Raw genomic sequence first — 27,846 nt, 5'->3', positions numbered from 1 at the left:
ATCAGCGGATCCACCATACCAACTGACATACGGACACATTGTTTTGGATGCTACTGCCAAACACAGCCCTCAGGTCTGCACACTGTCAAGTAAATTTTAAAGAGGACGTAACTGGTCCATTGGTCATTACCATGGACAACAGTGTCATACATCTTGTTACTTTGCGGTCTAAACTGGAGACAATTCTGGATTTTGCTTTTTCCTCCACCAGTCTATCTTGAATCCAAACTCCTCGTGTGGCTTTGAACCAGAAGGGCACCAATAGCCTGGGGGGTAGGTTTGCTAGCACACTTCGGGGGGGGGTTTAAACTAATTTGGCAGGGGAATGGGATCCGGACTTGTAGCCCAACAAGTAGGTTAGCTGTTTTTCAGGATGTCCAAGAATGTAGGGAGGCTGTGGAGAAGGTAGCACTGACAGGGAATACTTGCGAACACAGAGATGGGCTCAAGTGTGTATACTTCAAAGCAAAGAGTATCAGAAACAAGGTGGGTGAACTTCAGACGTGGATTGGTACTTGGGACTACGATGTTGTGGCCATCACGGAAACATGGATAGAAGAGGGACAGGAATGATTGTTGGAGGTTCCTGGTTACAGATGTTTCAGTAAGATTACGGATGGTGGTAAAAAAGGAGGGGGTGTGGCGTTGCTAATTAGAAATGGTATAATGGCTGCAGAAAGGCATTTTGAGGGGGATCTGCCTTTGGAGGTAATATGGGCTGAAGTCAAAAATAGGAAAGGAGCAGTCACCTTGTTGGGTGTTTACTATAGGCCCCCCAATAGCAGCAGAGATGTGGAGAAACAGATTGGGAAACAGATTTTGGAAAGGTGCAGAAGCCACGGGGTCATGGGCGATTTCAACTTCCCAAATATTGATTGGAAGCTCTTTAGATCAAGTAGATTGGATGGGGTGGTGTTTGTGCAGTGTGTCCAGGAAGCTTTTCTAACTCTGTGTGTTGATTGTCCGACCAGAGGGGAGGCCATATTGGATTTGGTACTCGGTAACGAACTGGGACAAGTGATGGGCTTGTTAGTGGGTGAACATTTTGGTGATGGTGACCACAATTCTGTGACTTTCACCTTGGTTATGGAGAGAGATAGGTGCATGCAACAGGGTAGGTTTTACAATTGGGGAAGGGTAAATACGATGCTGCAAGACAGGATCTGAAGAGCATAGGCTGTCAGGGAAGGATGTCGTTGAAATGTGGAACTTCTTCAAGGAACAGATACAACATGTCCTTGATATGTATATTCTGATCGCCTCACTTTAGGAAAGATGTGGAAGCTTTGGAGAGGGAGCAGAGGAGATTTACCAGGATGTTGCCTGGAATGGAGAATAGATCGTACGAGGTTAGGTTGAGAGTGCAAGACCTTTTCTCATTGGAACAGCGAAGGATGAGGGGTGACTTGATAAAGGTTTATAAGATGATCCGGGGAATAGATAGAGTAGACAGAGTCTTTTTCCCCGGGTACAACAGAGTGTTACAAGGGGACATAAATTTAAGGTGAAGAGTGGAAGGTATATGGGGGATGTCAGGGGTAGGTTCTTTACCCAGAGAGTGGTGGGGGCATGGAATGTGCTGCCTGTGGGAGTGGCAGAATCAGAATAATTGGTGACCTTTAAGTGGCAATTGGATAGGTACATGGATAGGTGCTTAAGCTAGGACAAATGTTCGGCACAACATCGTGGACTGAAGGGCCTGTTCTGTGCTGTATGTTCTATATCCTATGTTCTATGATAAAGATGGCTGGTCTATTACTGCATACCCTCTGGCTTGGAGCACAAAGAATACTCTGTGGGACGTTTTATATCTGGGAAATTGTCCACTAAACTGAGTTTTTAGTGAGGGATTTTGTAACTCCTCCTAGATGTTTATGCCTCATGAAAAGATACAGAAGTGAAACAGGATAATATTTTTATATTAATTATTTTGGATCAACTGAAAGTGCTGTATGGCAACAATAGATAACAAAGGAGAAAATAAGTTTTTAGTTTAAACAGAAATTATTTTCTTTAATTGACGAAATTATGAAATCATAAAAGTTATGACTAAAACTTTGAAATTGCTGCTGAGTGTTTAAGCATTGTCCCTTGTGAAATTGGATTCTGGACTGTACTATTTGCAGAGTTAGATAGTACATCCTCAGTAAGACGGTACTGCTGTTTTCTGTCCTTAGTTTTCTTGTAATATTGATTGCTGGTTATTAAGTTATTTAATCTGCAAGTGTTATTGACATTGTGATATGTATGCGAAAATATTTAACCGAATACAGATGGGGTCTGAATTAGGTTGTACAACATTTGCCGATCTGTTCCCTTCAATCTTGCTTTATCGGAAGACTGCAAATGGATTTAACATCCCACACGCAACAAAGTAGAAGACTACCTCCTCATAAAAAAAACTTGCATACCGTGCAAACACTCAAATGTTTCCTCTAATGCATCAAAACAAAAGATAATTAGTATTGCTTATTCTAATATAAGTAAATTGAAGAGATGCATTTATTATAGTTCGTGAGATGGGACCTTTCATTGTAAATGTGTAAAAATAAAAAATTAATGTGATGTGATAGGAGCATCATTGGAACTTTGGCTTCCAGGCAATCTCTGCGTCCTGTGCAGATTCATAGTGGTGGAGGCAAGTTTGGGCCCAGTATAAGACTTGACGGCAGCAGCAGCTGCATTAGTGCGGTCAGCTTGAAGTGGCAGCGGCGACATCGAGTTTGGGCCAGTCTGAGACCTGACAACATCAGTTGCTTCTGCATTTGCGAGGACCAGTGAAGATTCATAGTGGGGAGGGCGTGGGTGGAGATGAGAAGGGGATTCGTGACTGACCAGCAAGCCCTTGGCCCATGATGGAGCACTTAACAAGAACGGCTATACAGTTGGACACTTTATTTCTTTGTTTTTCTGCCTTTACATTCTATGTTTTGGTTTATTTTTCTGAGATTTTTTTTAAGATGGCGCCGAAGAGTGGTGACACTATACAACACTTCCACTGTATTTTGTAACACAATGCACGTGACAATAAATAAATCATATCAAAGTAATTAATTTGCCATTCTTAAATAAACTTAAGCTTTTGATGCAGTACTGCCTTGATCTGTGGCAGTCCATGTGATGCAGCTACTATCTTGGGTATAAAGCTCCAGGAATTGGACTTGACAGCAATGCAGGAAATGTGATGTTTGACTTGGATTTTGAAGTTGGTAGTGATCCTATGCACACACTGCTCATGCGATTAACTGCCAGCCCATCTGCAGCATTCTGCAGAAAAATATGTTAAACTAATAGAGGAGGTTTAGGACGGGCATAAATGTAGGGAAGGTTGCATTTTTAAAAATGATTCCTACTCTCTGAGTACCCTGAAAATTCTCCTTCCAGAATTTTGTTATGGATTTGGGAATTGCTGAACTGTTCAACTCTTGCCAAGAATTAACTAGTCGTAATTTGGCTATACTTTACAAAGGGAGTGTAACATCAGTGGTATCATCTTTAGGTGGTGTAGAAGCCCATGAAGTGGAGTCTCAGTTTTGAATATGATGTGTGATTCATTTGCAGATTGGACCAAATTTACGTTGGCCCCCATCATTCCTGATGAAGGGCTTATGCCTGAAACGTCGAATTTCCTGTTCCTTGGATGCTGCCTGACCTGCTGTGCTTTAACCAGCAACACATTTTCAGCTCTGATCTCCAGCATCTGCAGACCTCACTTTTTATCCCAAAACTTTCCCATCTTATGTATTGATTTTGCTGATTTCACCTGAATTGCAGAAAGATAACAGCTCAATTTGAGAATAAGTTCCAGGTCTAATTTGGAGATGCCGGTGTTGGACTGGGGTGTAAAAAGTTTAAAAAAATCACACAATACCAGGCTATTCGGGTGGGTGACGAAGGAGCAGTGTTCCAAAAACTAGTGCTTCCAATTAAACCTGTTGGACTATAACTTGGTGTTGTGATTTTTAACCAGGTCTAATGTGAGTGTCTTCGTTGGTAAGTAATGTCAGCATTCATTTCTGCAGTTTACATCAATTCCATCATACAGACTTCAAGCAACACACACCTCTGATCTGTTTAAAGCTGCACAATGTTTCTGCCTTTTGCAAAGCAGGTTTTCCCACTGTGAGCTGCACTCCAGGAGCTGTATCCTGTTTGCATAATACATTCATAGGGAACTGCTATTGAGGCTGTAGTTTCATGTCTGCCAATTTCATGGGCGATTTTATTTGAATTGTCTTTGTTGCCAGCTCGTGGTAGTTTCCTTGTCATTATTGTGAATTCCTCAAAATGTTAACAATTGTCTGCATCGTGCTTGACACTTCATGGCGGCATAATCGCTCGCTTATTAGTCGGAAATAACACTGCCTTAATAGGCTACTTTTGGTTCATAATAACCTTGTGTGTGAATTGGATTTTTGGGAATTCAAGCTCAGCTACAAAGTGAAATATTTTATGGATTATCTTGGGCTAATTGTGTAGCACTGAAGAGATTTTACTTTATTGGAGAAAAACTGAACCAAAGCAGTGTCAACCTATTCTGGTTGATGTGAAGGATCTTGAGGCAGTATTCACAGCAGACTAACAGAGCTCTGGTTCCATGGCCGATCCTCTTCCCTTCAACAAATCACCTTTCATCAGGTTGACGCATGTGTCTGCACAAATTGGCTGCCGGGATGGCTGTTTTAGATAACAGTAATGTACTTCTAAAAAAAAATCCTCACTGGCTGGAACGTACATCAGGACAGCCTGATGTCCCATACATTTGCATAATATCGCAGTATTTAGTCCAGAACATCGAAAACTAAGAGAGTTGTGACATAGCCTATGGGTATAGAGTCATAGAGATGTACAGCATGGAATGCTGATGAGACCTGGAGCTTGAAAAGTTTCATAGAGTTGGCTGAAATTGATGCACTGTCCTATCCTTGTCTGCACAGATCCAACCCAAGCCACCCCATGAGTACCTTTCTCTTAAAAAAAAACTGTTGGTAAATACTAATCTTCACCAGTTCCAACTTTTCCCTTTTGACTTTTACTGCTCGTACCTGTGATTTACGGTCACTTTAAGGGGTTATTTTGTCCTGTCTTTTGTTTTGAGGTGAGGTTATAAGGCAGAGGTAGCGAGCAGTCTCTAAGAAAGTAAATAGTTTGTGAGGCTTTGGGGTTTTTTTTAAAAAGTTGGAGCAATGGAAGCAATTGGGTATGGCCAACTGTCACAGACCAGGCTTTCCGGGGTTTTTTTTGGCTTTTAGGTTTAGTTTAAAGCAAAATCCTTTAGAGTCTTGAAAGAGTTGGAAGCTTCAGTGAATATCTCCTCAGTTCTACTTCCTCTGAATGTTTTTCTTGATGTTTTTTCCTCCGGGATTGGAAAACTGCATGTAAGAATCTCCGACTGAATTTGCCAAGGGGTGTGTTAATGGGATGTTACTATATTGATACAGTTAATTAGTAATGGGTACTGTGTTTATAACTTGGTTAGGTTTTCCTAAATTCAGTTTTTTTCTGTTTGTATTTTAGATTAGATTCCCTACAGTATGGAAACAGGCCCTTCAGTCTAACCAGTCCAGACCGACCCTCCAAAAAGTAACCCACCCAGACCCTTTTCCCTCTGACTAATGCATCTAACACCATGGGCAATTTAGCATGGCCAATTTACTTGGCCTGCACATTTTTAGACTGTGGGAGGAAACCGGAGCACCCGGAGGAAACCTACGCAGACACGGGGGAATGTGCAAACTCCACACAGGCAGTCACCCGAGGCTGGAATCGAACCTGGGACCCTGTTGCTGTGAGGCAGCTGTGCTAACCACTGAGCCACCTTGTCGTCCCTGTTTGAATTTTAACTATAGTGTTTAAAAGAAGATTGTGTTTTCCCTAACATTAAGTGCCTTGACTGGTTGCATTTCATCGGGAACAAGGCACTTCACATCTACCTTGAAAATTAGAAAACATTTGGGTCCAGGCTATCTTCTTAAAATATATTGAGGTTGTCTGTTCTCGTCTATAACATACTTTACGTACTCTATTACATCTACCACTATGGCAGCTGCTTTCGGCAGCATTGCATGGTATGTGACAAGTGTGAACCATGTTATGATTGTAGATTAGGCTTATCTCATTCAGTTTGTCAGTCAAAGGAAGATATGTTGTGTTCTTCTCATGTGACAGGAAAAATGTTTTGATGCATAATTCTAGTTTATTGGTTTAAAATGATCACTGTCTTTAAAACACTTTGTTTACTATCATCATCTGTGTGGAATGCTCTGCCCCAGAGGACAGTGGAGGCCCAATTTCTGGATTCATTTAAGAAAGAGTTGGATAGAGCTCTCAAAGATAGTGGAATCAAGGGTTATGGAGATAAGGCAGGGAGCGGATACTGATTAGGAATGATCAGCCATGATCATATTGAATGGCGGTGCAGGCTCGAAGGGCTGAATGGCCTACTCCTGCACCTATTGTCTATTGTCTTATCATGATACGATTAAGATGGAGACCATAAGAAACACACCTAAAATAGTGCTTTTGCAGTTCTTCTCATGACTAGAAATAATTGGCAGAGAGTGTGGGGCAGGAGATGTGAGTGGATTCTGGAATAGTGGTGCTGGAAAAGCACAGCAGTTCAGGCATCATCCGAGGAGCAGTAAAATCGATGTTTCGGGCAAAAGCCCTTCATCAGGAATACTGGATTGTGAGGCTGGAGGGCTTTGTTTTGGTGGGTTGTTTAACCTTCTAACTTTTTTCTTAAATTCTGGTATGGCCAATGTGTTGGTTCAGCTTATCTACTGAGTTGTGAAAGTTCAGTGACCCCTTATTTTGTGTTTTTATGTTTATTATGTGGAGAGGACATTTGGGCAGCATGCTCTGCTGTTTCTGCCAAACCCTTACCTGGGAAGGACCCAGGAACACACACGCCAGATAAACCGTTTTCCTTTTCCTTCCTATTCATCTATTTGTGAAAGACATGGCCTTCATTTGCCACCACCTTCAACCTTCTGACTCTGTCTTTCTCCATTAGAAGGCATTAGTGTCAAAAAGTGATGCTGTTTTTCAGAAAGTGACAGTGAAGCTGTAGCAAGAATATGTTTGCATATGTTTTACCATGTAAGTCATCATGACGTCAGTAAAAGTGGTTTTGTTTTTCCATTCATTTTCTCCCACCCTCATCAAAGAGGGTTATCTTTGATTAAATTTTAACTTAAAGACCTCCCCCTGTCGAATTAGTTTGACTACAAAGCCATCCAAGGAGGATAGACCTTGGATTTATCACTAGGGTCGTTCATTTAGTTACACTCACCTTGTTGGCTCGCAGTAGTAAGTCTTCTTAATTGCTCTCATGTCTTGTGGAAATTGAGTGCTTGGCATGCTACAGGTTGGGTGGCTGTTCTCTGGTGGCACCTTCACTTTAGTGTGAATTAGTACAGGAGAGGAATGGAGATGGTGAAAGGTTTAGAGAGTAGATAAGCTTGTTGCACACAGAATGAATGCAGGGCTGGGTTTGACATGGCTTTCCTGATCCTCCATCCTCTGTTTGTAAGGAATTCCTGATGTATGCATTTTTCTTCTCTGTAAAAATAGGCTTTTCTTGAATTGGGAAAGCTTAATGGAATAGGTTTCAAAAAAAATAATTAAAATATGAACACATGGGGTCTGCAGTAGGCTCTGCTTGTTAAGCTTATCAAATTCATTCATTCACGAAGGAGATTTTTCTGTCGTGGTGTGACCAAAGTGTTATAGAGTGAGCATTTGTCACTCAGCCAGTCTAATGCTGGTCAGTGACAAGGACCTTGTAACCTCAGTAAGTTCAGCTTCAGCTTCTGTTAGCTTTTAATGGAATGGGAGGGTCCATTGGTGTATTGCTACTTTTATGTGCTTTTGTTACCTGCAGTGTAATGTCAGTGGTTCTGTCAGTAAATCTGTCAAAAGATTTTTGAAGTTTAATTTCCTCCATATATTGAGAGGGTATAGTTATTTTCTTGGCAAGAAGTGGCAAGAGCCACTTCCATACTAACAGCCTTACTTATGATGCTGGCTGAAAGAAGTAATTATCCTCCTTTGTACCATGTGTTGCAGACTTTCTTCTCTCTGTTTTTTTGTGGCTGTGTGTATGCCTGCGAATATTGTCTACGAAACTAGATGAGGACAAATGTCTGCTCGTTTGGCAAAGTATAGGTGCAGTCCAAGACACATAATGAGTTGAAATGATGTGGGCTATGATGAATTAGAATTAGTTAATGCTGGTAGGTTTTTATGTAAAATGATATACAAGCGCACACTCAAGATCTGAATCCCTGTTGGTCTTGCAACTCTCTCTGCTGGAATATTCAAACATAATCCATGTTTACCAAGGCTGAGAATTAAATGTGAGGATCACTGAGTTGCCCTTAATGTTTCATCTAATCATGTGGATTGAAGACGGAAATTGTGGCTTTAAAACAGGATTAGGTATAACCACCAGGGTGTTAGGAGCTTCAGGAGTTTTGATCCAGTGACCGTGAAAGAATGATGATATAGTTTCAAGTCAGAATGTGAGGTGCACATCCAACTCCAAGTTTACATCAGTTTAAACAGATATATGCATTATGTTCCTCTTGAGCCGAACGCAATAATCTACATGCCTATGTACCAAGAAATGGGAAGTGCAGTCTGGCTCAATTGCCTTTTTCAGTCATGTCTGTGCTCGGCAAGGCCTTCTCAGTCTTAAATTTCCTATATTTTGACCCAGCAAGGGATAAGCCATTCAGGACTGTAATGGGGAAGAATGTCTTCACTCGGAGAATTGTGAACCTGTGGAATTCTCTCCTACAGAAAGCTGTAGGGACCAGTTTGTAAGATATATTCTCGGGGGGAGCTCTGTGTGGCCCTTGCAGCTAAAGGGATCAAGGTGTATGGAGAGAAAGCGGGAGCGGACACCGAGATTGCATGTGTCAAGAGTGGGGTGCTGGAAAAGCACAGCAGGTCAGGCAGCATCCGAGGAGCAAGGAAGTCGACATTTCGGGCAGAAGCCCTCAGCCATGATCATATTGAATGGCAGTGCAGGCTCGAAGGGCTGAGTGGCCTATTCCTGCACCTATCTTCAATGTTTCTACATTTCTATTCATGTTTCCTTTCCTAAAGGATATTAATGAACCTCAGTGTTTTTAGGTAATCCAACAATTTCTCAGTCTCATTGAATGATGCCAGTCTTTTCTAATCCAGTGTTTTCAAAAGTTGTATTCAACTTCTCAAACCACCTCAGGATTTGAATATTCACTCTCTGGATTGCTACTTGTACAGAATATCCTTCATATATCTCGCCACAATCTTGCAGTATATTAGAGGTGCTGCTGTTGTTCTTCTGTCAGAGACTTTAATCTGGCAACATCTAATATAATGGTCCCCACAGACTGCAGCTCCTCTTATGTTGTATTACAAGGGAATGCTGCAGCAATACTGACTTAATGTGTGTGTGAGGGCATGGGAGATAGGAATTAATAAAAAGTAGTAAATTGTGAGTCAGGCTCTTGAGGGCTGGATTGCCTACTTCGGCACTTAACTCCTATGTTCATGTTTGTTAAGTTTAAAATTGAGCTGAACTCCATTCAGTAATGGAAAAAAAGAGCACTGTAATAGTTAATCAGACCTAGAGCCCTTTATCCCCTATTAATGGTTGAGTTGAGAATGTGGCTTGCAACATTACCTCGTGTGTCCTTGCGGTCATTTACAGAAAGCATTGTGGGCAGAATTCCTTGTAAAAATGATCACACTGGGAGACATTATTCTGAATCCACAAGTACCAGCAGTATTTTGTGAATAAGCCACAGACCATTTTTTGAAATGGGGGCTAGATCCCTTTCAGCTACTTACTCCGACCTTGTGCTGCAAAATGTGCTGATTTGCTGTGTTCAGTCTATTGATGAGCAGCGCGACTGGGGTGTAGTCCTGCCTAGCTAAGAGGTTTACTGCCGAACATTAAGGCAGGCAGGAGGCTGGAAGAACACGGCAAGCCAGGCAGCTTGCTGGGAGGTGGAGAAGTTGATATTTTGGGTGTAACCCTTCTTCAGGACTGGGGGTGGGGGGAGTTGCAGATAAGGGGAGTGGCAGGTGCAGGGTGATGAAGATGGGTAGAGGGTATGACCTCATTGCTCAATGGGAGGAAGGAATCCAGTTGGTGGCTGGGAACAGTGGAAGGGAGTTGGAGGATGGGAAGGGAAGTTATTTGAAATTGGAGAATTCAATGTCAGTCCTCCATTTGATAGGCTGCCCAGTCGGAAGATGAGGTGTTGTTCCTCGAATTTGCGGTGTGATTGGTTATGGCAATGGAGGAGGCCAAGGATGGTCATATCTGAAAGGGAGTGTGAAGGGGAATTAAAATGGGCATTGACTGGGAGGTCCAGATTCCTGCATCTGCAGTTTTTTTTTGTTTCTAAACATCATTAAGGAGCAGCCCAGTCAAGTTTCACACCTTCATAGTGTCTGTAACCTGGCTGCTAGAGAACAATATGATGCCTTGCGATTGTTTCTGTTCCTGCTTCAAGTCCCCCTCAAATCTGGAAACAGTCCTGTTACACTTTTCATACAGACCTTTTACAAAAGGAATCCCCATGAAGCCAACAGAAAGCAAACAGTTGGGCAAGATAACGAAACTTCAACTGTGAAAAAGCAATCTCAGTCATTACTGAATGAGTGGAGGATTTTTTTGTTTTGCATTAATTATTTTCACCCTGCTCCCATCCTCGTACTGGCAAAAGTTGGATCTGTTGAAAAGGTGGCTGGGGCTTCCATATCCAGGTCCCTCCTGCCATTTTCAAAGGTCTAGGAGATTTTTGCGACTCTAAGATGATCCAGGCAAAAAAAAACCCAAGGACAACGTAGCCTTATTAAAGGAGCAGCTTTGTCGCAATATCGTAATCAGGAAGGCTATTAATCCTCCTTCAGATTACTCTCTGGTACACACTGGCTTTAAAGGGACCTTTCACGAAATAAACTACAGCCTTTGCAAAACCTCTGTGTCATCACACTGCCTCCTATTATCTTCATGGTGCCCCTTGGCAATATCACCTAAAGACATGACCTGTGCACTGAAAGCACTCAAATCTACCACACCAAAACCTCTCAATCCCCTCAGGGTTTGTGTTACAGCTGGTGAACTGTCAGTCTGCTTGTTGACATCCAGTCCTGGATGAGAAATTTCCTCCATTTGAATACCTTGATGATCCAAACCATTCTTCATTGTCAAATGAACAAAGTTTCTAACAATGTTGCTGTCCTGTTCTGAACCAGCTTATTTGTGACCTTTTTTGAGCTTCCGATCCCATTACATTACCATCACAAAAACAGTCAGTGTTCCCCTCTCGTGTCCGCCTCCATCCCTGCTGCTGGTCACTTGCTGAAACCCTCATCCATGCTGTTTTTAATCTCCAGTCTGGAGGATTCAAATGTACTTCCACCTTCATGCTGCATAAACATAAACTCATCCAAAGCACACCAAAGGTGCCACATACATGCAAATTATTTGAGAATTTGCATGACCACCATACACTGACTTCGTTAAATAATGAAACATGTGCTGCCTGTTGTACCTTTGCTTCATTAATTAGGGAGCTGGTCCGAGCAACAATTTAAAATGGATTACCCATCTCTCTACCCATCTTGGAGGGCGGCACGGTGGCACAGTGGTTAGCACTGCTGCCTCACAGCGCCTGAGACCCGGGTTCAATTCCCGACTCAGGCGACTGACTGTGTGGAGTTTGCACGTTCTCCCCGTGTCTGCGTGGGTTTCCTCCGGGTGCTCCGGTTTCCTCCCACAGTCCAAAGATGTGCGGGTCAGGTGAATTGGTCATGCTAAATTGCCCGTAGTGTTAGGTAAGGGGTAAATGTAGGGGTATGGGTGGGTTGCGCTTCGGCAGGTCGGTGTGGACTTGTTGGGCCGAAGGGCCTGTTTCCACACTGTAAGTAATCTAATCTACAATCTTTCCTTTGCATGTTTTGGAGAAGTTCAGCTAATAAATCGATATTTTTGCTTTGAGCTGGTTTTCTTCTCCTTTTATGCCCATTGAGAAATAGATTTTCAGATTGTTTTTAATCTTTGTTTGAAAATATTACCTGCTTCCAAAATTATGCTGCAATCAAGTAACTTCAAAACCAGAAACCACTTAGAGTAATCTTTGAGCAAAACCTGGCTGCTATAAGTGACCAAATAAAATTTACTTTTCCATAAATTGGAAAAAAAGGGCTGTTCCACTGTAAGGATAGGGAGTCTAGATTAGAGTAGTGCTGGAAAAGCACAGCAGGTCAGGCAGCATTTGAGGAGAAGAAAAATCGACGTTTCGGGCAAAAGCCCTTCTTCAGGAATAGCCTTTTACAAGGATAGGGACCGTACCCTTGAACCAGGAGGTACAAATCCTACCTTCTCCTGAGGTGTGTCGCAGAAGGTCTGAATGGGTTGATGAAATCTATTTAAGGTTTGGAATTTGTTATTGCACAGCCGTGCACAGTTAGTAACATTGAGCAGGGATAATTGTTGGTGTATGTTTTGTATAAATGAGTGAACTCACTTGTAATTCATTTCAGAAATTACCAACTATCTCATGAGGTCCTGAGTCATTGACCTGGTATTTTGTGATATCCCACATCAATACCTAAAGCTGTGTCTGAACATTAACTCTGGCCAAGTCACAATGGCAAGAAAATCCACTTTATTGTAGAAAGCACAATATCATTTGTTGGAATTGTTCCATGGTTGAAGATCTTTGTCAGTGATGTTAGATTGAAGAAGTTTCCCTGACAATAAAAGAGGTTGACGGTAAATGATATACGTACAGATAATGACAGGTTTACATAAATAAGACAAAACTATTGCCAGTGGATGATCGTAAAAGGACTAGGGATGCAGGTTTAAGGATTTGGAAGAGATGCGGAGAGAACATGAAGAAGATCTTTTCTGTAATGGGAACAGTGATGATGTGGAACCCATGCCCACCAGGATGGTGAAAGTGGAAACTACCAGTGATTTCAAAAATAAATTGGATGGGCTCTACAGAAAGCCAGCATGGATTCGATGGACCACATGACTTTCTTCAGTGCAGTAATGACTAGGATTATTGTCTGTATTGTGAAAATGGATCAATGGCAACAGTCTCATTTTCAGAATCTCACTGAGCTTCGTTCTTAGAGAATCCCTGTAAGGTATGAGAATTGTGGCAGATGTGAATGAGTCTGAGTTTGGATTCATTTGATTGTCTAAATTTCCTTGAGAGTAGACAGATTGTTGGAGTGACACAGGAGTCAGGCCACAATAAGTAGTTAAGTGTCTTAATTTAACTGCTCTAGTTGACTCTGCCTATTCAATTTTTTAAATCAAATTGTACCTTTGAGCTGGCTTGGTTGATTAATCTGCCTGCCTTATTCTGGTAAAGAGAGGAGTAGATGGCCCCATGGATAGCGGCCTGTTCACAAGGCACTACATTGGAGCTATTGGCAGGAAGTGATGCTTATGGAAAGAGCTATGGCCCACTCTGTCTTTTGAGAGGAAGGGGGAAAAAAAGCTAGGAGGGGACACAAATTTGCTTGAGTTTAGATTTCCTGCAAGTTGCTTGAACTTTTGTTTTGGTATTGCTTGTATTAACTGTGTTATTGGATTTATTTAAAATTGGCTGATAATTTTTATGATTATCAGGTAGCATCAGTATCGGGATAAGTCTCGGATCAGCTGGAGCTACCTGTCAACATGTACCTGCTGTTTTGACTACACAATGGTTTCTGTGTAAACATGGCCCAGAAAATATACTGTAGCCTAACGGATGGATGAATCCTGGCTGTCCGACAGTCTTCCCCGCTGTGGATGTGCTAACCCCATTTTTGTTCACGTTTAATGCCTTGTTCGATGCTAATACCTGTACTGCTATCATATTCGGAAAAGGAACTGTAGGCCCGCGCTTTACGTGTTTATCTTCTGACATTCTGCTGTGTAATTTCAGGACCCAACAGTGACTTGAGTGATTCTGTTTATTTGCATTCTATTACAAAGGCAACTAATTGTATGCAGTTCCCCTGACGATACCAAACATTGCCTTATGCACAGGAATATTGTTTCGGTGCTTGCCAAACCTCATTGTAATTCAAGATTTTTGTCCCTTCTTGACTCATTAAAGACTAGCTGCCTTTATTGACCTGAGGTGGTGAGGACTGTATGATCTTTGCAGAATTTCAGATCCGCTTTTGAGAACGGACCACCATCACTCCATTGACCCTTGACATTAACCTTGATCTCTTTCTTCACAGTTTTTGTGCCAGACATCGAGAAGATCATGAAAAGAAGCCGGCTTCCTAGCAGCAGTGATGATTCTGATGACAATGACAGTAAGTGTATTTTTTTGGTTACAAAGAAAGTGCCTCTCTGGTATATTAGCCACTATAAACTATTTATAAGAAATGACAGAGGGGACCATTGAGCTAGTTCAATCTTTTGACTTATCAACAAAGTTCCTGAGTAGGTGCTGTTACCCTATCAGTCGCTGCATTTATTCTGATCGGATCCTAGTAATTGAGATACAGCTATTCCACATTTATTTTCCCTGATGTGTTGGTAAAACAAAATGGCATTCTAAACACAAAGAAAACATCAAATAAAGATGGGTTGCATTCCTGGCAAGTAATTTTTATAACTAAAACCTATTAGCTGCCTGAAACCTAACTCGCCCCAAAACTGACTTTCTGTGTACTACTGTTACTTAGCTTATTATTCTTTCTATTTTCCTCCCCTTCACTGCTTTCTGTTTGATGCTTCCCTCTTTCAAACCTCTAATGTCTTCACACTTACTTGTTCTCTTTTCCAGCCCCTTAACCAGTCCCACATTCCCTTTCTGAACTCTCTCTTACTGCTCTCTACCTGCCATGTTTGCTCTCCTCATGGTCTTCTGCTTGTCACACCTCTCCTTGTGACCTCTTTGCTGCTTGTCAGTCCCTGCCTCATCCACCCTACCCTTTCTCCCCGATTTCTAACCTCATCCCTCTCCTTATCCCGTAAGCATGAGTGGGGAGAATGATGAGCGGGGGGGGTTCAACATCAGGAGAGTGGTATTGAGTATCGAGAGAGGAACAGTGAATGTGAGGCAACAAGGGGGCCAGGAAAGAGATGGCAAATAGGAGTAACGAGTTTTGAGAGAGGGGCAGTGAATGGGAGGGAATGAGGTGATCAGGACACCTGGTGAATGGGAGGAAGTGATGGGTGAGCAGATGAAAGAACGTTGAGAGAGGAGGCACGCAAAGCAGTGATATGGTTTTAAAAAAAAAAGCACTGAATGTTTACAGTTACAGCACATGGAGAAAATGGAACAGTGCTATTTGGGAAAGTTCCATTATTTACAAACCACATTAAAGTAAAAACATACTATAAGAATGATCTTTAAATAGAAGATATCTGTGGATATTGAATGGGCTGTTGGGCAAGTAATATTAACAGATGAAATGCTGTAGACTAGATCCTTGTCCTATGCTGCATTAACTGCTTTTCATCAGGGTATTATTTCGAGTTCAAAGATGGATGTGGTGTCCCTGAGTTTGGACAGGTTGCCTTAGTCTTGTTTACTGACTCCTGGAGTTGAACTCGTGGATGAAGAGTAAAGCCTGAGCTATGTGGGTCTCTTTGAACAAGTCACTGATACGAAACTGTAGGGACTGTGACCTGAAGAGTAGCCACAGTTTGTGGAACTGTAAACACAGTCTGTGAATAACAAAGAAAGGAATTCGAGGTTCAGTATTACATCCTCCAAAGGATTGGAGAGAAAAGTCATTTTTATAAGTTGTATTCTAAAATTATCGGCAGTAATTTGTTCCTACTTCTAATATTGTAATTGCATTTCTGTCCATCTATATGAATTCTCTACTGAATCTGTGCATTCTTTAAACACAAAGAAGCACATAAAATATTGTGTTATATTTGTACAGAAGGGAAGCTTTCATCGAATTTGTCATCTTGCTTAATTTGCCGTGAACGTGTATCTCTAATTTAGGAGCGAATATCTGTAAGCCGTATCGGATTTCCCGCTGTGTGTAGTCTCTCGCGCTAGTGGATGATTTCTCATTCCTTTCTCTTGTGTCATACTCCTCAAAATGTTAAATATGAATCAGCTACTGTAACTTAAGAAGCATTTCTAACCGGAATTCCTCTCATTACTTGTGTTATCTGCTTAACTGAATTCAGCTGTGCTTTAAATTAGTTGGCATTTCCTTTATTTGTGTAGCACAGCCTGTGATCTTTGATTTTGAGAAGTTCACGTGTTGTTTGATTATCCTTTGCCCTCATCGGAACAAAGTGAAAGTAACTTTTCATCTGAATGACATATTGTTAAAAATCTCTTCCAGCAGATTTTGATATCTTAAAAAAATGTCATGGGAATTTATCTACTTTGATCCGATGTATTAAAAATATACATATTTTGCAGGCTCTGTAAATGGCAAGATCTTTCACAGTGATTAGATTAGACTCCCTCCAGTGTGGAAATGGGCCCTTCGTCCCAACAAGTCCACACCCACCCTCTGAACAGCAACCCACACCCCTCTAGCTAATGCACCTAAAATTATGGGCACTTTAACATGGCCACTTCACCTGACCTGCATATCTATGACTGTGGGAGGAAACCCACACAGACACAGGGAGAATGTGCAAGCCCCACACAGACAGCCACCCGAGGCTGGAATTGAACCTGGGACCCTGGTGCTGTGAGGCAGCAGTGCTAACCACTGAGCCAGATGTTTATAGTGACTGAGGATGAAAGCAGACTTCTGTATAAATTTAGTTTGGATTTTTTTCTTGGCAAATTATGTGTCTAGATCAATCTGTCCACATCTCTGTGTTTTTAAAATTTGTCTATCTCTCTCTCCATCTGTCGTTCCATGAATCCCAATACAACTTCTGTTTTCCCTCCCTGTAAGAATGATGTAGATTGGCTTTTGCTGCTCTTTGCAGTTTACAGTTCCTTTCTCATTTGTCTGTGGGACGCAGTGAGCCATGCCAATTTTGAGTGGGAAGGCATCCACTTTAACCCTGCACCGCCGCCCCCCCCCCACCACCACCATTAACACGGTGGACAGAGTCTTCCATCATGTCTGACCATTTCCTGTACCTCTGCCCTCACCACTTCCCTCCTCCCCGAGCAATTATATGGTTCCCCCTTGTTCACTCTTGCCACATGTCAGTCTATGCACTTAGTGGTTCATCATCTACCATTTCCACCACCTCTGGCAGTATATCACTTGCCAATCTATTCTCCTCTCCCCTCCACTGTCAGCATTCCACAATGACCATTCTCTTTGTGACACACTGATCCAATCTTCCTTCACTCCAAACATTTTCTCACTCCTTCATGGTACCTTTCCACGCACTCGGAAAAAGTGTGACATTTGCCCATTCAGCTCTTCGCAGCTTGCTATCCAAGATGTCTTTCAGACCTTCCAGGTTAAGTGGTGTTTCACACGTCCTTCCTTCAAATGTAGTCTACTGTATTTGCAGCTCAACAGTGCGGATTCATTTGCATTGACAAGATCAAACGTAAATTCTTAAATAAAATGGAAGGAAGTAGTGAGGAGCTGGTCTTTCAGTCAGAGGCTGGGTCTCTGTCATTAATTCAAGTTGCTTCTCTCCCATGTTTAATGAACCTGTGTTTGGAGGAGAAGTGAACAGTTAGGTAAGGAACTGGTCACAATGAGTGAGTTAATGGGGATGTGTGTGTGTATATTGGAGGCCAGTGACCAGCGGTGTGCCTCAAGGATCGGTGCTGGGTCCACTGTTTGCATCATTTACCATATATACTCGAGTAGCGGTCTATCTCATGTTAAAGTCGGCCCCTAATTTTGGCCAAAAAGTCTGGAATTTTCCATATATCTCTGATAAAAGGCAACCTTAATTCTTCATAGATAACAGATCAACATTTGAGTCAGTCTGTTGGTTGTACTTGTCCACTCCGGGTTTTCACCATTACCATAATTCATTGTGTTTGTTCTTTGTGCATTTAGAAATCAATTGGTCTTTATCTAATGATAAAGTATGAACTTTGGCGGGCATGAATTTTAGCCACTCAAAAGTAATATCCATGTAATAGTCGACCCCGTAAATTTAATCTTAGAGGAGTCAAAACAATTTGACTATTATTCAAATATATACGGTATACAAATAGTTTGGATTTGAGGGTATAGTTAGTAAATTTGCAGATGACACTGAAATTGGAGGTGTAGCGGATAGGGAAGAAGATTACCTCAGAGTACAACGTGACCTTGATCAGATGGGCCAATGGACTGAGGAGTAGCAGGTGGAATTGAATTTAGATAAATGTGAGGTGCTGCATTTTGGAAAAGCAAATCAGGGCAGGACTTGCACACTTAATGGTAAGATCCTGGGGAGTGTTGCTGAACAAAGAGACCTTGGAGTGCAGGTTCATAGCTCCTTGAAAGTAGAGTCGCAGGTAGATAGGATGATGAAGAAGATGTTTGGCATGATTGCCTTTATTCATCAGAGAATGGAGTATAGGAGTTAGGAGGTCTTGTTGCAGCTTTATAGGACATTGGTTAGGACACTTTTGGAATACTATGTGCAATTCTGGTCTCCAAACTACAGGAAGGATGTTATAAAACTTGAAAGGGTTCAGAAAAGATTTGCAAGCATGTTGCCAAGGTTGGATGGATTGAGTTATAGGGAGAGGCTGAATAGGCTGAGGCTATCGGAGGTTGAGGGATGACATCCTAGAGGATCCTATAAAATCATGAGGAGCATGGATAGGGTAAATGGCCAAGGTCTTTTCCCTGGGGTGGGGGAGTCCAAAACTAGAGGGCATAGGTTTAACGCGAGAGAGGAAATTTTAAAAGGGACCTAAAGGGCAACATTTTCACACAGAGGGTGATACGTGTATGGAATGAGCTGCCAGAGGAAGTGGTGGAGGCTGGTACAATTACAACATTTAATAGGCATCTGGATGGGTATATGAATAGGAAGGGTTTTGAAGGATAAGGACCAAATGTTGGCAAATGAGACTAGATCAGTTTAAAATATACATGAAGCATGATTTGGACCTATGAGTCTGTTTCCATGCTGTACATCTCTATGACTCTATTTGTCTATTTGAGTGTTTCAACCAGATGCTAAAGATCTCACGGACAAGGTTGAGAAACATGTACAGAGATTTGGAATGAGAAAAATGGGTAAAATACGGAGCCATTTGTTACAAGAGTAAAAATTGACATTCACTAATCTCAACTTACTGGGAAGAACTGAATCACTAAATACTACTTAGTGTAGAGATGAGGAGCTTTGTTTCTGACGTGTAACACATTGGAATCTCTTACCTTTCTGCCATGTTGCAGGCAGGACAGTATGCCTTTGTGATGTTTCTTCTGTGTCCGTAGATACTAACCTCTGAGTCAAAATGTCACTGGCTCCAACCCCACGGCAGGGTTTCAAACGGTAAACTTGGCTGACGCTTCAGTGTGGTTTTTTTGGTTGAAGAAGTTAAATCAAGCTCTCATCTTCTCAACTCCGGTCTGATCTGAGTTCTTCCATGATAATAAAAAAATAACTGCTGTTGACTTTTTCGTTTAGGTCATTCAACATCCTGGTCTCAGCATTCCAAGTCACGACACAGAAGAAGCTCCACGTCGAGGCATGAAGACCGAAAACCATCTGAGGTAATGCCTTGTTCTGGTCTGAAATTTTCTCTCCTCTTCAACACTGGCCTCCTGTTGTCTTCTTCAGGAGATCTTGATTCTCGTTCCAGCATATGTTGATAAAAATAGTGGCCCTCTGTCAGTCTTTTCCAATGTGTGGGCCTTGGTAATGAGTGTCGATGGACGATAGCTAGTTGGAAGGATGGGGGACGGTGGTCAGGCCAACCCTTCCAGTAGAGGTGGCTGCATAGTGCTTAGAAGATGCAATGCCAAATGATTTTTCTCCTCTGTAGCTTTGAACCTTGATGTCTAATGCAAAAGTCAATCACCAGAGACTGGAGATTGAACTTGCCTTCTCCGTTTGACTTTGATGCACATACTATCTTGAGCCAGATGACGTGGTATTGGCCTGTGTCCAGGCTACCTGACCATTGAGAGATAAAATCAGTCGTGGCATCTTACTTGTTTTTTTTTTCAGAAATCTAGACTTGCAGCACAAGTTCCAGTGCAAACATCCGGGAGGTGGGATTCTGATTGGCCATGTCCAGAGCCTAATTAAGGATGGCTTGTGGGTTCCTGATGCTGCAGGCCCGACCTGAAGGAATGCTAACAGCCTTAGAGGGAGCGATATACACTACCCAGTCATAACAGGGTGCCTCAAAATGGAACATCAGTGCGATTCCAAACATAACGAGGCCCACAGCCAGTTGGGCTCTCAAAATAGAGGGAGAGCTCTGTTTTGCACTGCACTGCACGCACGCCATCATTGGTGCCACCTTAATTTGTCTCTCCCTTGTTCAAAGTTGGGCAGTAAAACTTTTCTGATTGCCCCAGATAGAAATTGCGCCACTTAGACTTGGAGAGTTGTGCAGCACAGAAACAGACCCTTCAGTCCAACCCATCCATGCTGACCAGATACTCTAAGTTAATCTAGTCCCATTTGGCCCATATCCCTCTAAACTTTTCCTATTCATGTACACATCCAGATGTCTTTTAAGTGTGGTGTTTGTACCAATCTCCACCACTGCCTCATGCACCACCCTCTGAGTGAAAAAGGTATCCTTTAGGTCCCTTTTAAATCTTTTCCATCACACCTTGAACATCTGCCCTCTAGTTTTGGATTCCCTCCACCCCAGGGAAAAGACCTGGACTATTCAACCTAACTATGCCCCCTATGATATTATAAACCTCTATAAGGTCACCCCTCAGCCACTGAATCTCCAGGGAAAATAGCTCCAGCCTATTCAGCCTTTCCTTATAGCTCAATCCCTCCAATTGACAACTTTCTCATAAATCTTTTCTGAAACCTTTCAAGTTTAACAGCATCTTTCCTATAGCAGGGAGACCAGAATTGAATGCACTATTCCAATAGTAGCCTAATTGTGCCATACTAATCAAACAGTGGTCCCAGGTTTGATTCACTGTCTGTTTTGAATTAGTTGATCTTGGTCACAATGGTGCTTGGTCTTGGGAAAGGTAAAAACTAACTGGGAATCCCAGTCCTGGCTGAATTTTTCAGAAAGTGGACCTGTGTGGATCTCAAAGCATGGTGCATGTTTGGTATCATGTCTCAAGTGGTGGTATGCCAGAAGGCTAGTAATCCAAAATTTCATGCTGATTGTCAAATTCCACCCTGTTAGATGATGAAATTCGAATTCAATAAATGTATGTGGAATTAAAAAGCCATGTTAACGGTGACTGTGTAATCAATGTTTACAAACATATCTGTTCACTCCTGTTCTTTTGAGGAAGGGTATCTGCCATCTTTACCTAGTCTGGCCTAAATGTGACTCCAGAGCAATGTGGTTAACTCCTAACTGCCCTCTGGGTAATTAGGGGTGGACAGTAAATACCAGCAATACTCTAAGCAAATTAAAATAAAGCCTCCTTTGTTAATGAGCCTGTAGGCACTGACTGCCCAGGTTCATGACTAAAGTATGGCCTCTTGAGATGGGTCCGATAAGTTTCCGAAGGAATTTTGCCACATTATGGATCAGCAGCCTGAAGAGAAGAGAAGGAAACTGGGAACAAAAGACGTGGATTGTACTATTATCTGACTAGTATGCCTTTTGAGATTTCATTTTTCACATTAAACCAAAGTTTGTATTGTCATTTCCTCCACAGTTTTGATTCAGTTGTAACTGGAGCAATAGCATTAAAAACAAATTATGCACCGGATAAAAAGATTTAGTTTGCATATTTATTTGCATTTTACTTTGCAAGCTCGGAGACAGAGAAAAGGGTAATGGTTAGGGTGAAACTCCTGCAAGGTGTGCAGGACAACTTTCTGGAACAATGCAGTTCTAGTCGTGCCAGAGAGAAGGCTGTGCTGGAGCCCTTGCGTTTTCTGATCCATATCAATGATTTGGCGATGGGTGTTGAGTGCAAAATATCTAAATTTGCAGATAATGCTAGGGAGAAATTAGGGAGAACAGTGAATTTTCAGGATGGTACTGAGCAACTTCAGAGCGAAATTGGCAACTTCGGCAAATTGGCAGACACCTGGCAGATGAATTTCAATGCAAAGAAATGTGAGCTAATGCATTCTGGAAGAAGAAACCGAGAGAGAGTCAATGCAGGCTCAATGGTACAACTTTGAGGGGGAGTACAGGAGTGGGGGGATCTCATGGTTCATGTGCATAATTCTCTGAAGATGGCCAGGCAAATTGAAACATTTGTCAAGGCAAGTCATAGGACCTTTGGCTTTGTAAATAGAGACTTCGAATATAAAAGCAAGGAAGTGATGCTGCACTTTTACAAAGCAATGGTCAGACCACATTTGGAGTATTGTGTTCAGTTCTGGGTACCTTACTTAAGAATGATGTTAAAGTACAGGTGAGTGCAAAGGAGATTTGCTAAAATGATAGCAGGAAAGAGGGATTTTAGACACAAAGAAGGATTAGAGAAATTGGGCTTATTCTCCTTGGAGCAGAGAAGATTAAGAGATGATCTTATTGACGTGTTCAAAATCATTAGCAATTTTGACAAGTTAAAGAAGAGTATTCTGTTTCCACTAGTTGGCATGTCTGTAATTCAGGGTCACAATTTGAAGGTTATCAGTAAGCGAGTGAGGTATGAAATGAGGACACACTTCACTCAGAGTTGTTAGAATTTGGACTGTGCTGCCTGGGAGATTCCATTCAAGGTATCAAAAGACAGCTGGATGCATATTTGAAAATGATGACTTTAGACAGACGTAGGATTGAAGAATGGGACTAATAATCATCAAAAATTTCCTTGGAGAGTCCATAAATGAAGGATCAATCATCAGGTTATTGGTGTGAGCAATCATGTTACGTGGACAATAATTATCCAGGTGGCTAATGAAGTTGGTGTGTGAAGGTGGGCACATTGGTTGGCAAGTGGTCAGGGAGTGGGTGCGAGACAGTTGAAGGCAGGAAGTTATGCACAAGAGTGTCCAGGGATATGCTGACAAAAATTGGCAACAGTATTTCTGGCATTTGGGCTGGAGTTCGTGGTAAATGGTGGGATTTGTGCTTTGTCTAGAGTTAGTGTGCTTTGGGAATCTTTTCACTTCTAAGAGTTAGCAAAGCGATCACAGGCAAACAAATCTGAAGACATCGAGAGGATAATTGGGCATGGGGTACAGGATAGAAAAGGAGCAAAGTATTAATGAGTCAAAGATGAGCAGTAAAGATTGCGGAGAAATAAGCAAAGAACGTGACAGAAGAAGAGCTATGTTTGTTTTAGCAGGAGCATTATTATACTGATTTTCATTAATTTATATTTTAAAAAATCAGACTTCTTTAATATAAGGGTTACTACTATGCATTCAGTTGAGAAACAGACAGGTTTTAGAAAGACGGTGAGGGCAAGCAAAGCAGTCAGTTGGTATTTATATAAAATAATGATATGTGGAAAGGTCAGATTTTGTGCCCTTATTTGCATGATCTGACTATTTCACATATTCTGTAGGTGTATGTGATAATGATACTGAAAGTCAACATGGGGAGCATCAGGGATTAACTAACAAGAATTTATTCCCATTGATGGAATCATAAAGAACCATTACATTCTAAATTTAAGTGATTGACAAGGGAATCAGGGGTGAGGTGAGGATACTTATTTTACAATTTAGGATCTGGGCTGACTGAAACTGTGATGAAGGCAGATTTGATTGTGCCTGTCCCAAAGGAAGTTGGATAATTATCTGTAGAGATAATCCGCAGGGTGACTGGAAAAACGCTGGATGGCACCAGCTCAGAGTGAATTGCCTCCCTCCTGCACTTTAACCATTCTATAATTCTTCTTTTTTATGTGTTGCAATTCTTACAGCCTGTAGTTCATCTTACTGGTTTCTCACATTAAAAGTTGGTTTGTCCCTGCATGGAACCGCTAGGCTTAGAATTTCAGATAAAAGTGGCCTTCCGAACATCGATGATCTCTGTAGAAATGAGTTCCAGTCTGGAGTTAAGAGGATCCTCATGGGTGGAAATGAAAATTCTTGATGTTTCATTGGCATAGACTTCATTGGTTTGGTTGCATTTATGTGATAATGGTTTAATGTGTAACTTCTTGTTACTTGTTATTCTGGAATTTTGGAATCATTAACATGACTGTTTTGTGTCTTTTTTTTGTCAGGTCTACAGAACAGACCTAATAACTGCAATGAAGCTACATGATTCACATCAATTGAACTCTGATGAATACTATATTCTGGCTGACTCATGGAGACAAGAATGGGAGAAGGGAGTTCAAGTACCAGTTAGCCCTGAATCTGTACCTCAAGCGACTGTCAGGTATGGATGTAGAGTGCAGTGGCGTTGTCTATGTTCCAGTGTTGGTTTAAAATGAATGGGACCACGCTGCTTAGTTATAATTTTTTTAAATTCCCGCCAAATCTTCCTTTTAACTTTCCATCACTTCGGGCAGGAGGTTGAATGGGTTAAGGACGTGGTTTCATGGCCAGCTGTCATCCCGTGGTTTGGAGGTGCAACTCAGCATTGCGAGCACGGTTTCTGTACCACTCCTCCTCTTGAACACTTTTCTTCAAGAAAACGCAAGGTGTGGGCAGTGCTAAAACATTCAAATGTATGATTGCTCTAGGTGCCAGGCCACTTTGCAAAGTCTTTCACCCATCTCACTGGCATTATGGCTAGCTGAAGTGCAAGAAAATGACTTTTTACAGTCCATTAAAATAGGCTTAAATCTGAGTTTGATTAAGGCACTCCTGATCAGGTTTAAACAGTTGTATTGACATACCTTTATAGTCATGAGAAGATTGAGCATTCCAGTGGAGTTTCATCATAGCTTTAATGGATTTCCTAACAAATGGATCTTGGGAACATTACATGAAGTAGATCAAAGGTTTACATAAAGCCTCTTCAGGTGAAAGATAAATGGATTAGATATCTTGATTTGGACCTTGGTCTCCCATTGCCTAATAGCTGGTAACATATTTGTTGCTTCTGACATTTCGTTGATCAACAGCAGTTCCACCCAATTAGAAAAACAATGACACGTGTGGAATTTTCTCTTGAACGGCAAAAGATGCAGAAGTAAAGCAGAGGGTGAAAAGTAAGCCACGACATGAACAATCTTGTTGCCAACTCTGGTTAGATGTTTTCCTAAAGGTCGCTTCCAGCTGCTCCACCCAGACAAACAGTCCTTCTACCACCACCATCCTGTGTCCCCATTCCCACGTCTTATGGTTTATAAATATTAAATACTTAATTAAATTGGAAAAAGACCAATCAATGTTACAAACTCCACTTGCTGTGCCCTTCTAGCCAGTATGTTTAGCTGCCAAAACCACATCAGGTAGTAGCATGGATCACACATACATTCTCCAGTGGAAAACATGTTGGACTCAAGAAAATGTTTGTTGTAAAGTTAGAGTTTCTACAGCATTGAAAGGGGCCCTTCAGCCCATCATGTCCATGGCAGTTGTCAAAATTGCAACTATTCTAATCCTATTTTCCAGCAATTGGGCCACAGCTTTGTATGTTATAGCATTTCAAATGTTAATGCATTCAGGTGTTATGCTTCTGATCTTTGATTCATGTGAGTAAGTATTTGTGTAGTGAGTTGTTTCATTTTAATAAAAGCCCGAACTGCATAGTGAAGACATTAAAACACTACAATATGTTGTCATTTTCTCTTGGGATGAAGGCACCTGGAGGATGGCAGTATTTATCCGTACTGCTTCAGTCACGACCATTTGCACAGTTCTATTTACCGTACTAGGTCAAGTCTGGGTCAAGAGTCATTAGAAGGTGAGGGGTGGGGTGGTGAGCGGAAATGGTAGTAGTGTGTATTCACAGAAATTTTGTTTTAAACTTGATGTCTGGGTAATGAGTTTACCATAAACATATCAGCAAGGCTTCACTTCTTACCCTACACCAATGGCTCTGGACATCCCTTTTCCCAAGTTTATTCTTGGCATAATTTTCAGATTTGGGGTATGTTGTCACATGTATGCCTGCTGCTTTGATTGCCATGACCCTACATCTCTATAGCAAACGTATGTTATCTGACTAATTATCAGACTAATTGACTAAGATGCTGCAAGTCTTATAGATTTCCTGAATGCCATATCTCTGACCGTGAGTACCATCCTCTTTTTAGCTGAACTAGCCTCTGCTCACCGTTTCAGTTTGAAGCTCAAATTCCCTCCATTGCTAAATCTGAATACTTCTACCAAAAACTTACCAACACAACTCCCCAAACCTGTTCCACTGATTGTACACTCATCTATATTCCCCATACTCTTAACTCAGCAATGCCTTCAGCAGCCTCTCCCCTTTGCTGCTCTGAATTCGGTGTCAAAGCCCTCAGCAACTTTACCTCTTCCATCAAGGCTCTCCATAATTCCCCTTCTTTGTGAAAACTTTGATTACCTCTTGATATCTCCTTCATTAGCTTGGCATCTGTTTATTTTTTATTATCTCCATTGAAGCAATATGAAGCATTTTTCTGCATTAAAGATACTGTATAAATGTAAGTTGCTGGGCAGGATAAAATTCAACAATGATTTTGCTTACTGAACTCTTTGAAACATCAAATCAAATGGTGAACCAGACTAGAGCATTGGGCCTGAATTTTTATGCTATGACACATAAAGTTAAAATTGATGCTGGAGGCCTGCATTTGACCCAAGCTAAACCAGGTTCCATCTATTCGGCCAAGAGGACCAGGGAGTGTTGTGACTTTTCACAATGCGTTCAAACGATCATGCTACAGCACACATTCCTTCAGTCAGATTCTATTTTCATTCATGGGATGTACAAAATATATAGCTTTAGTCTAGTCAGGAGAAGGTCTAAACTTTTCCCAGAGTTCTTTGGAGAGGTGGAATACCCTTTTTTTTGGGAGACGTAAGGTGTCCTTTAGAGAATTGTTAGAAGTAGATTTGAGCATGCATAAAAAAATTGATGTCAATCTCGTCAGAGATTTTGAGGGAGCTATCATTGTATAAATATTTGCAAAAATCAATCTGCCGTGTTCTTAAAAAAACAGTACTTTCTGTTTCACCCTGGTGACATAAATCTGAGGGTTCTCTTTCTAGGATTGGCGCTGCTGACTAATCCAACCTATAATCATCACATTGGGATGCTATTAGTTCACAGTATGATTGGCAGCTCCAAGTGGTTATCAAGTCTTTGAAGTAGCACTGTGAATACAAATGCTTTTTTTAAATAAAGGATTTTAGGAAGTTACATGTAGCAAGTGGTGCTACTAACGGTGATATTCTGTATAGTTGTATCACTGAATTGACTGTCCAGATTATAAGGTGAAGTACTGAGTGGAATTTGGACCCACTAACATCTAATACAGAAGTGGGAATTTGATCGTAAAGTGAAACTGACATCAGTTAGAGTTATCAACATACTGTCAAATTATGAGTAACTCTAGGTTAGAAATGGTTAACTGTTAGTTAAACACTAGGTTAGATGTGTAGAGTGGGACACTTGGAACTGTGAGAGATCTTGAGCTGAATTCACAGACACATTATAGTCATACGAAGATTTCTTTGTTATTTCCCTTGCTCATTCTTCATCTTGTAGAAACAGTTTATAAAGAATAATTTCTGAACTCGCTCCTCAATTCCATACACCATGGATTTTAAAAGATGGAACTGTGGATTGTACCTTTATTTTCAGCAGGAGTGTAGTGCGGGTGCTAGCAGACTGACTGCCATACGCTTCACTAACTTCACATTCCATTGACTTTAATGGAACATACACTTTCCAC

The 27,846-nt window shown here is 41.5% G+C and overlaps 1 protein-coding gene across 2 annotated transcripts in view; it reads left to right on the top strand.

The window, feature by feature from the left end:
* jade1 (jade family PHD finger 1) overlaps nucleotides 1-27,846 on the top strand; it is a 140,412-nt gene that overhangs the window by 47,251 nt on the left and 65,315 nt on the right. The window contains exons 1-4 of one of the 2 annotated variants that reach the window (XM_060851775.1): nucleotides 14,074-14,156; nucleotides 14,260-14,337; nucleotides 19,568-19,653; nucleotides 24,235-24,392. In XM_060851775.1, coding sequence (XP_060707758.1) covers nucleotides 14,286-14,337; nucleotides 19,568-19,653; nucleotides 24,235-24,392 — 296 coding nt within the window. In that variant the 5' untranslated portion in view covers nucleotides 14,074-14,156; nucleotides 14,260-14,285. Of the gene's footprint in view, nucleotides 1-14,073; nucleotides 14,157-14,259; nucleotides 14,338-19,567; nucleotides 19,654-24,234; nucleotides 24,393-27,846 lie in introns of those variants that run through there. The other variant, XM_060851774.1, reaches the window with a different exon arrangement.

This window comes from Hemiscyllium ocellatum, chromosome 36, assembly GCF_020745735.1.
Source record: "Hemiscyllium ocellatum isolate sHemOce1 chromosome 36, sHemOce1.pat.X.cur, whole genome shotgun sequence".
Lineage (NCBI taxonomy): Eukaryota > Metazoa > Chordata > Chondrichthyes > Orectolobiformes > Hemiscylliidae > Hemiscyllium > Hemiscyllium ocellatum.
The sequence above is the reverse complement of the archived record's forward strand: the minus strand, read 5'-3'. Positions and strand labels throughout refer to the sequence as shown.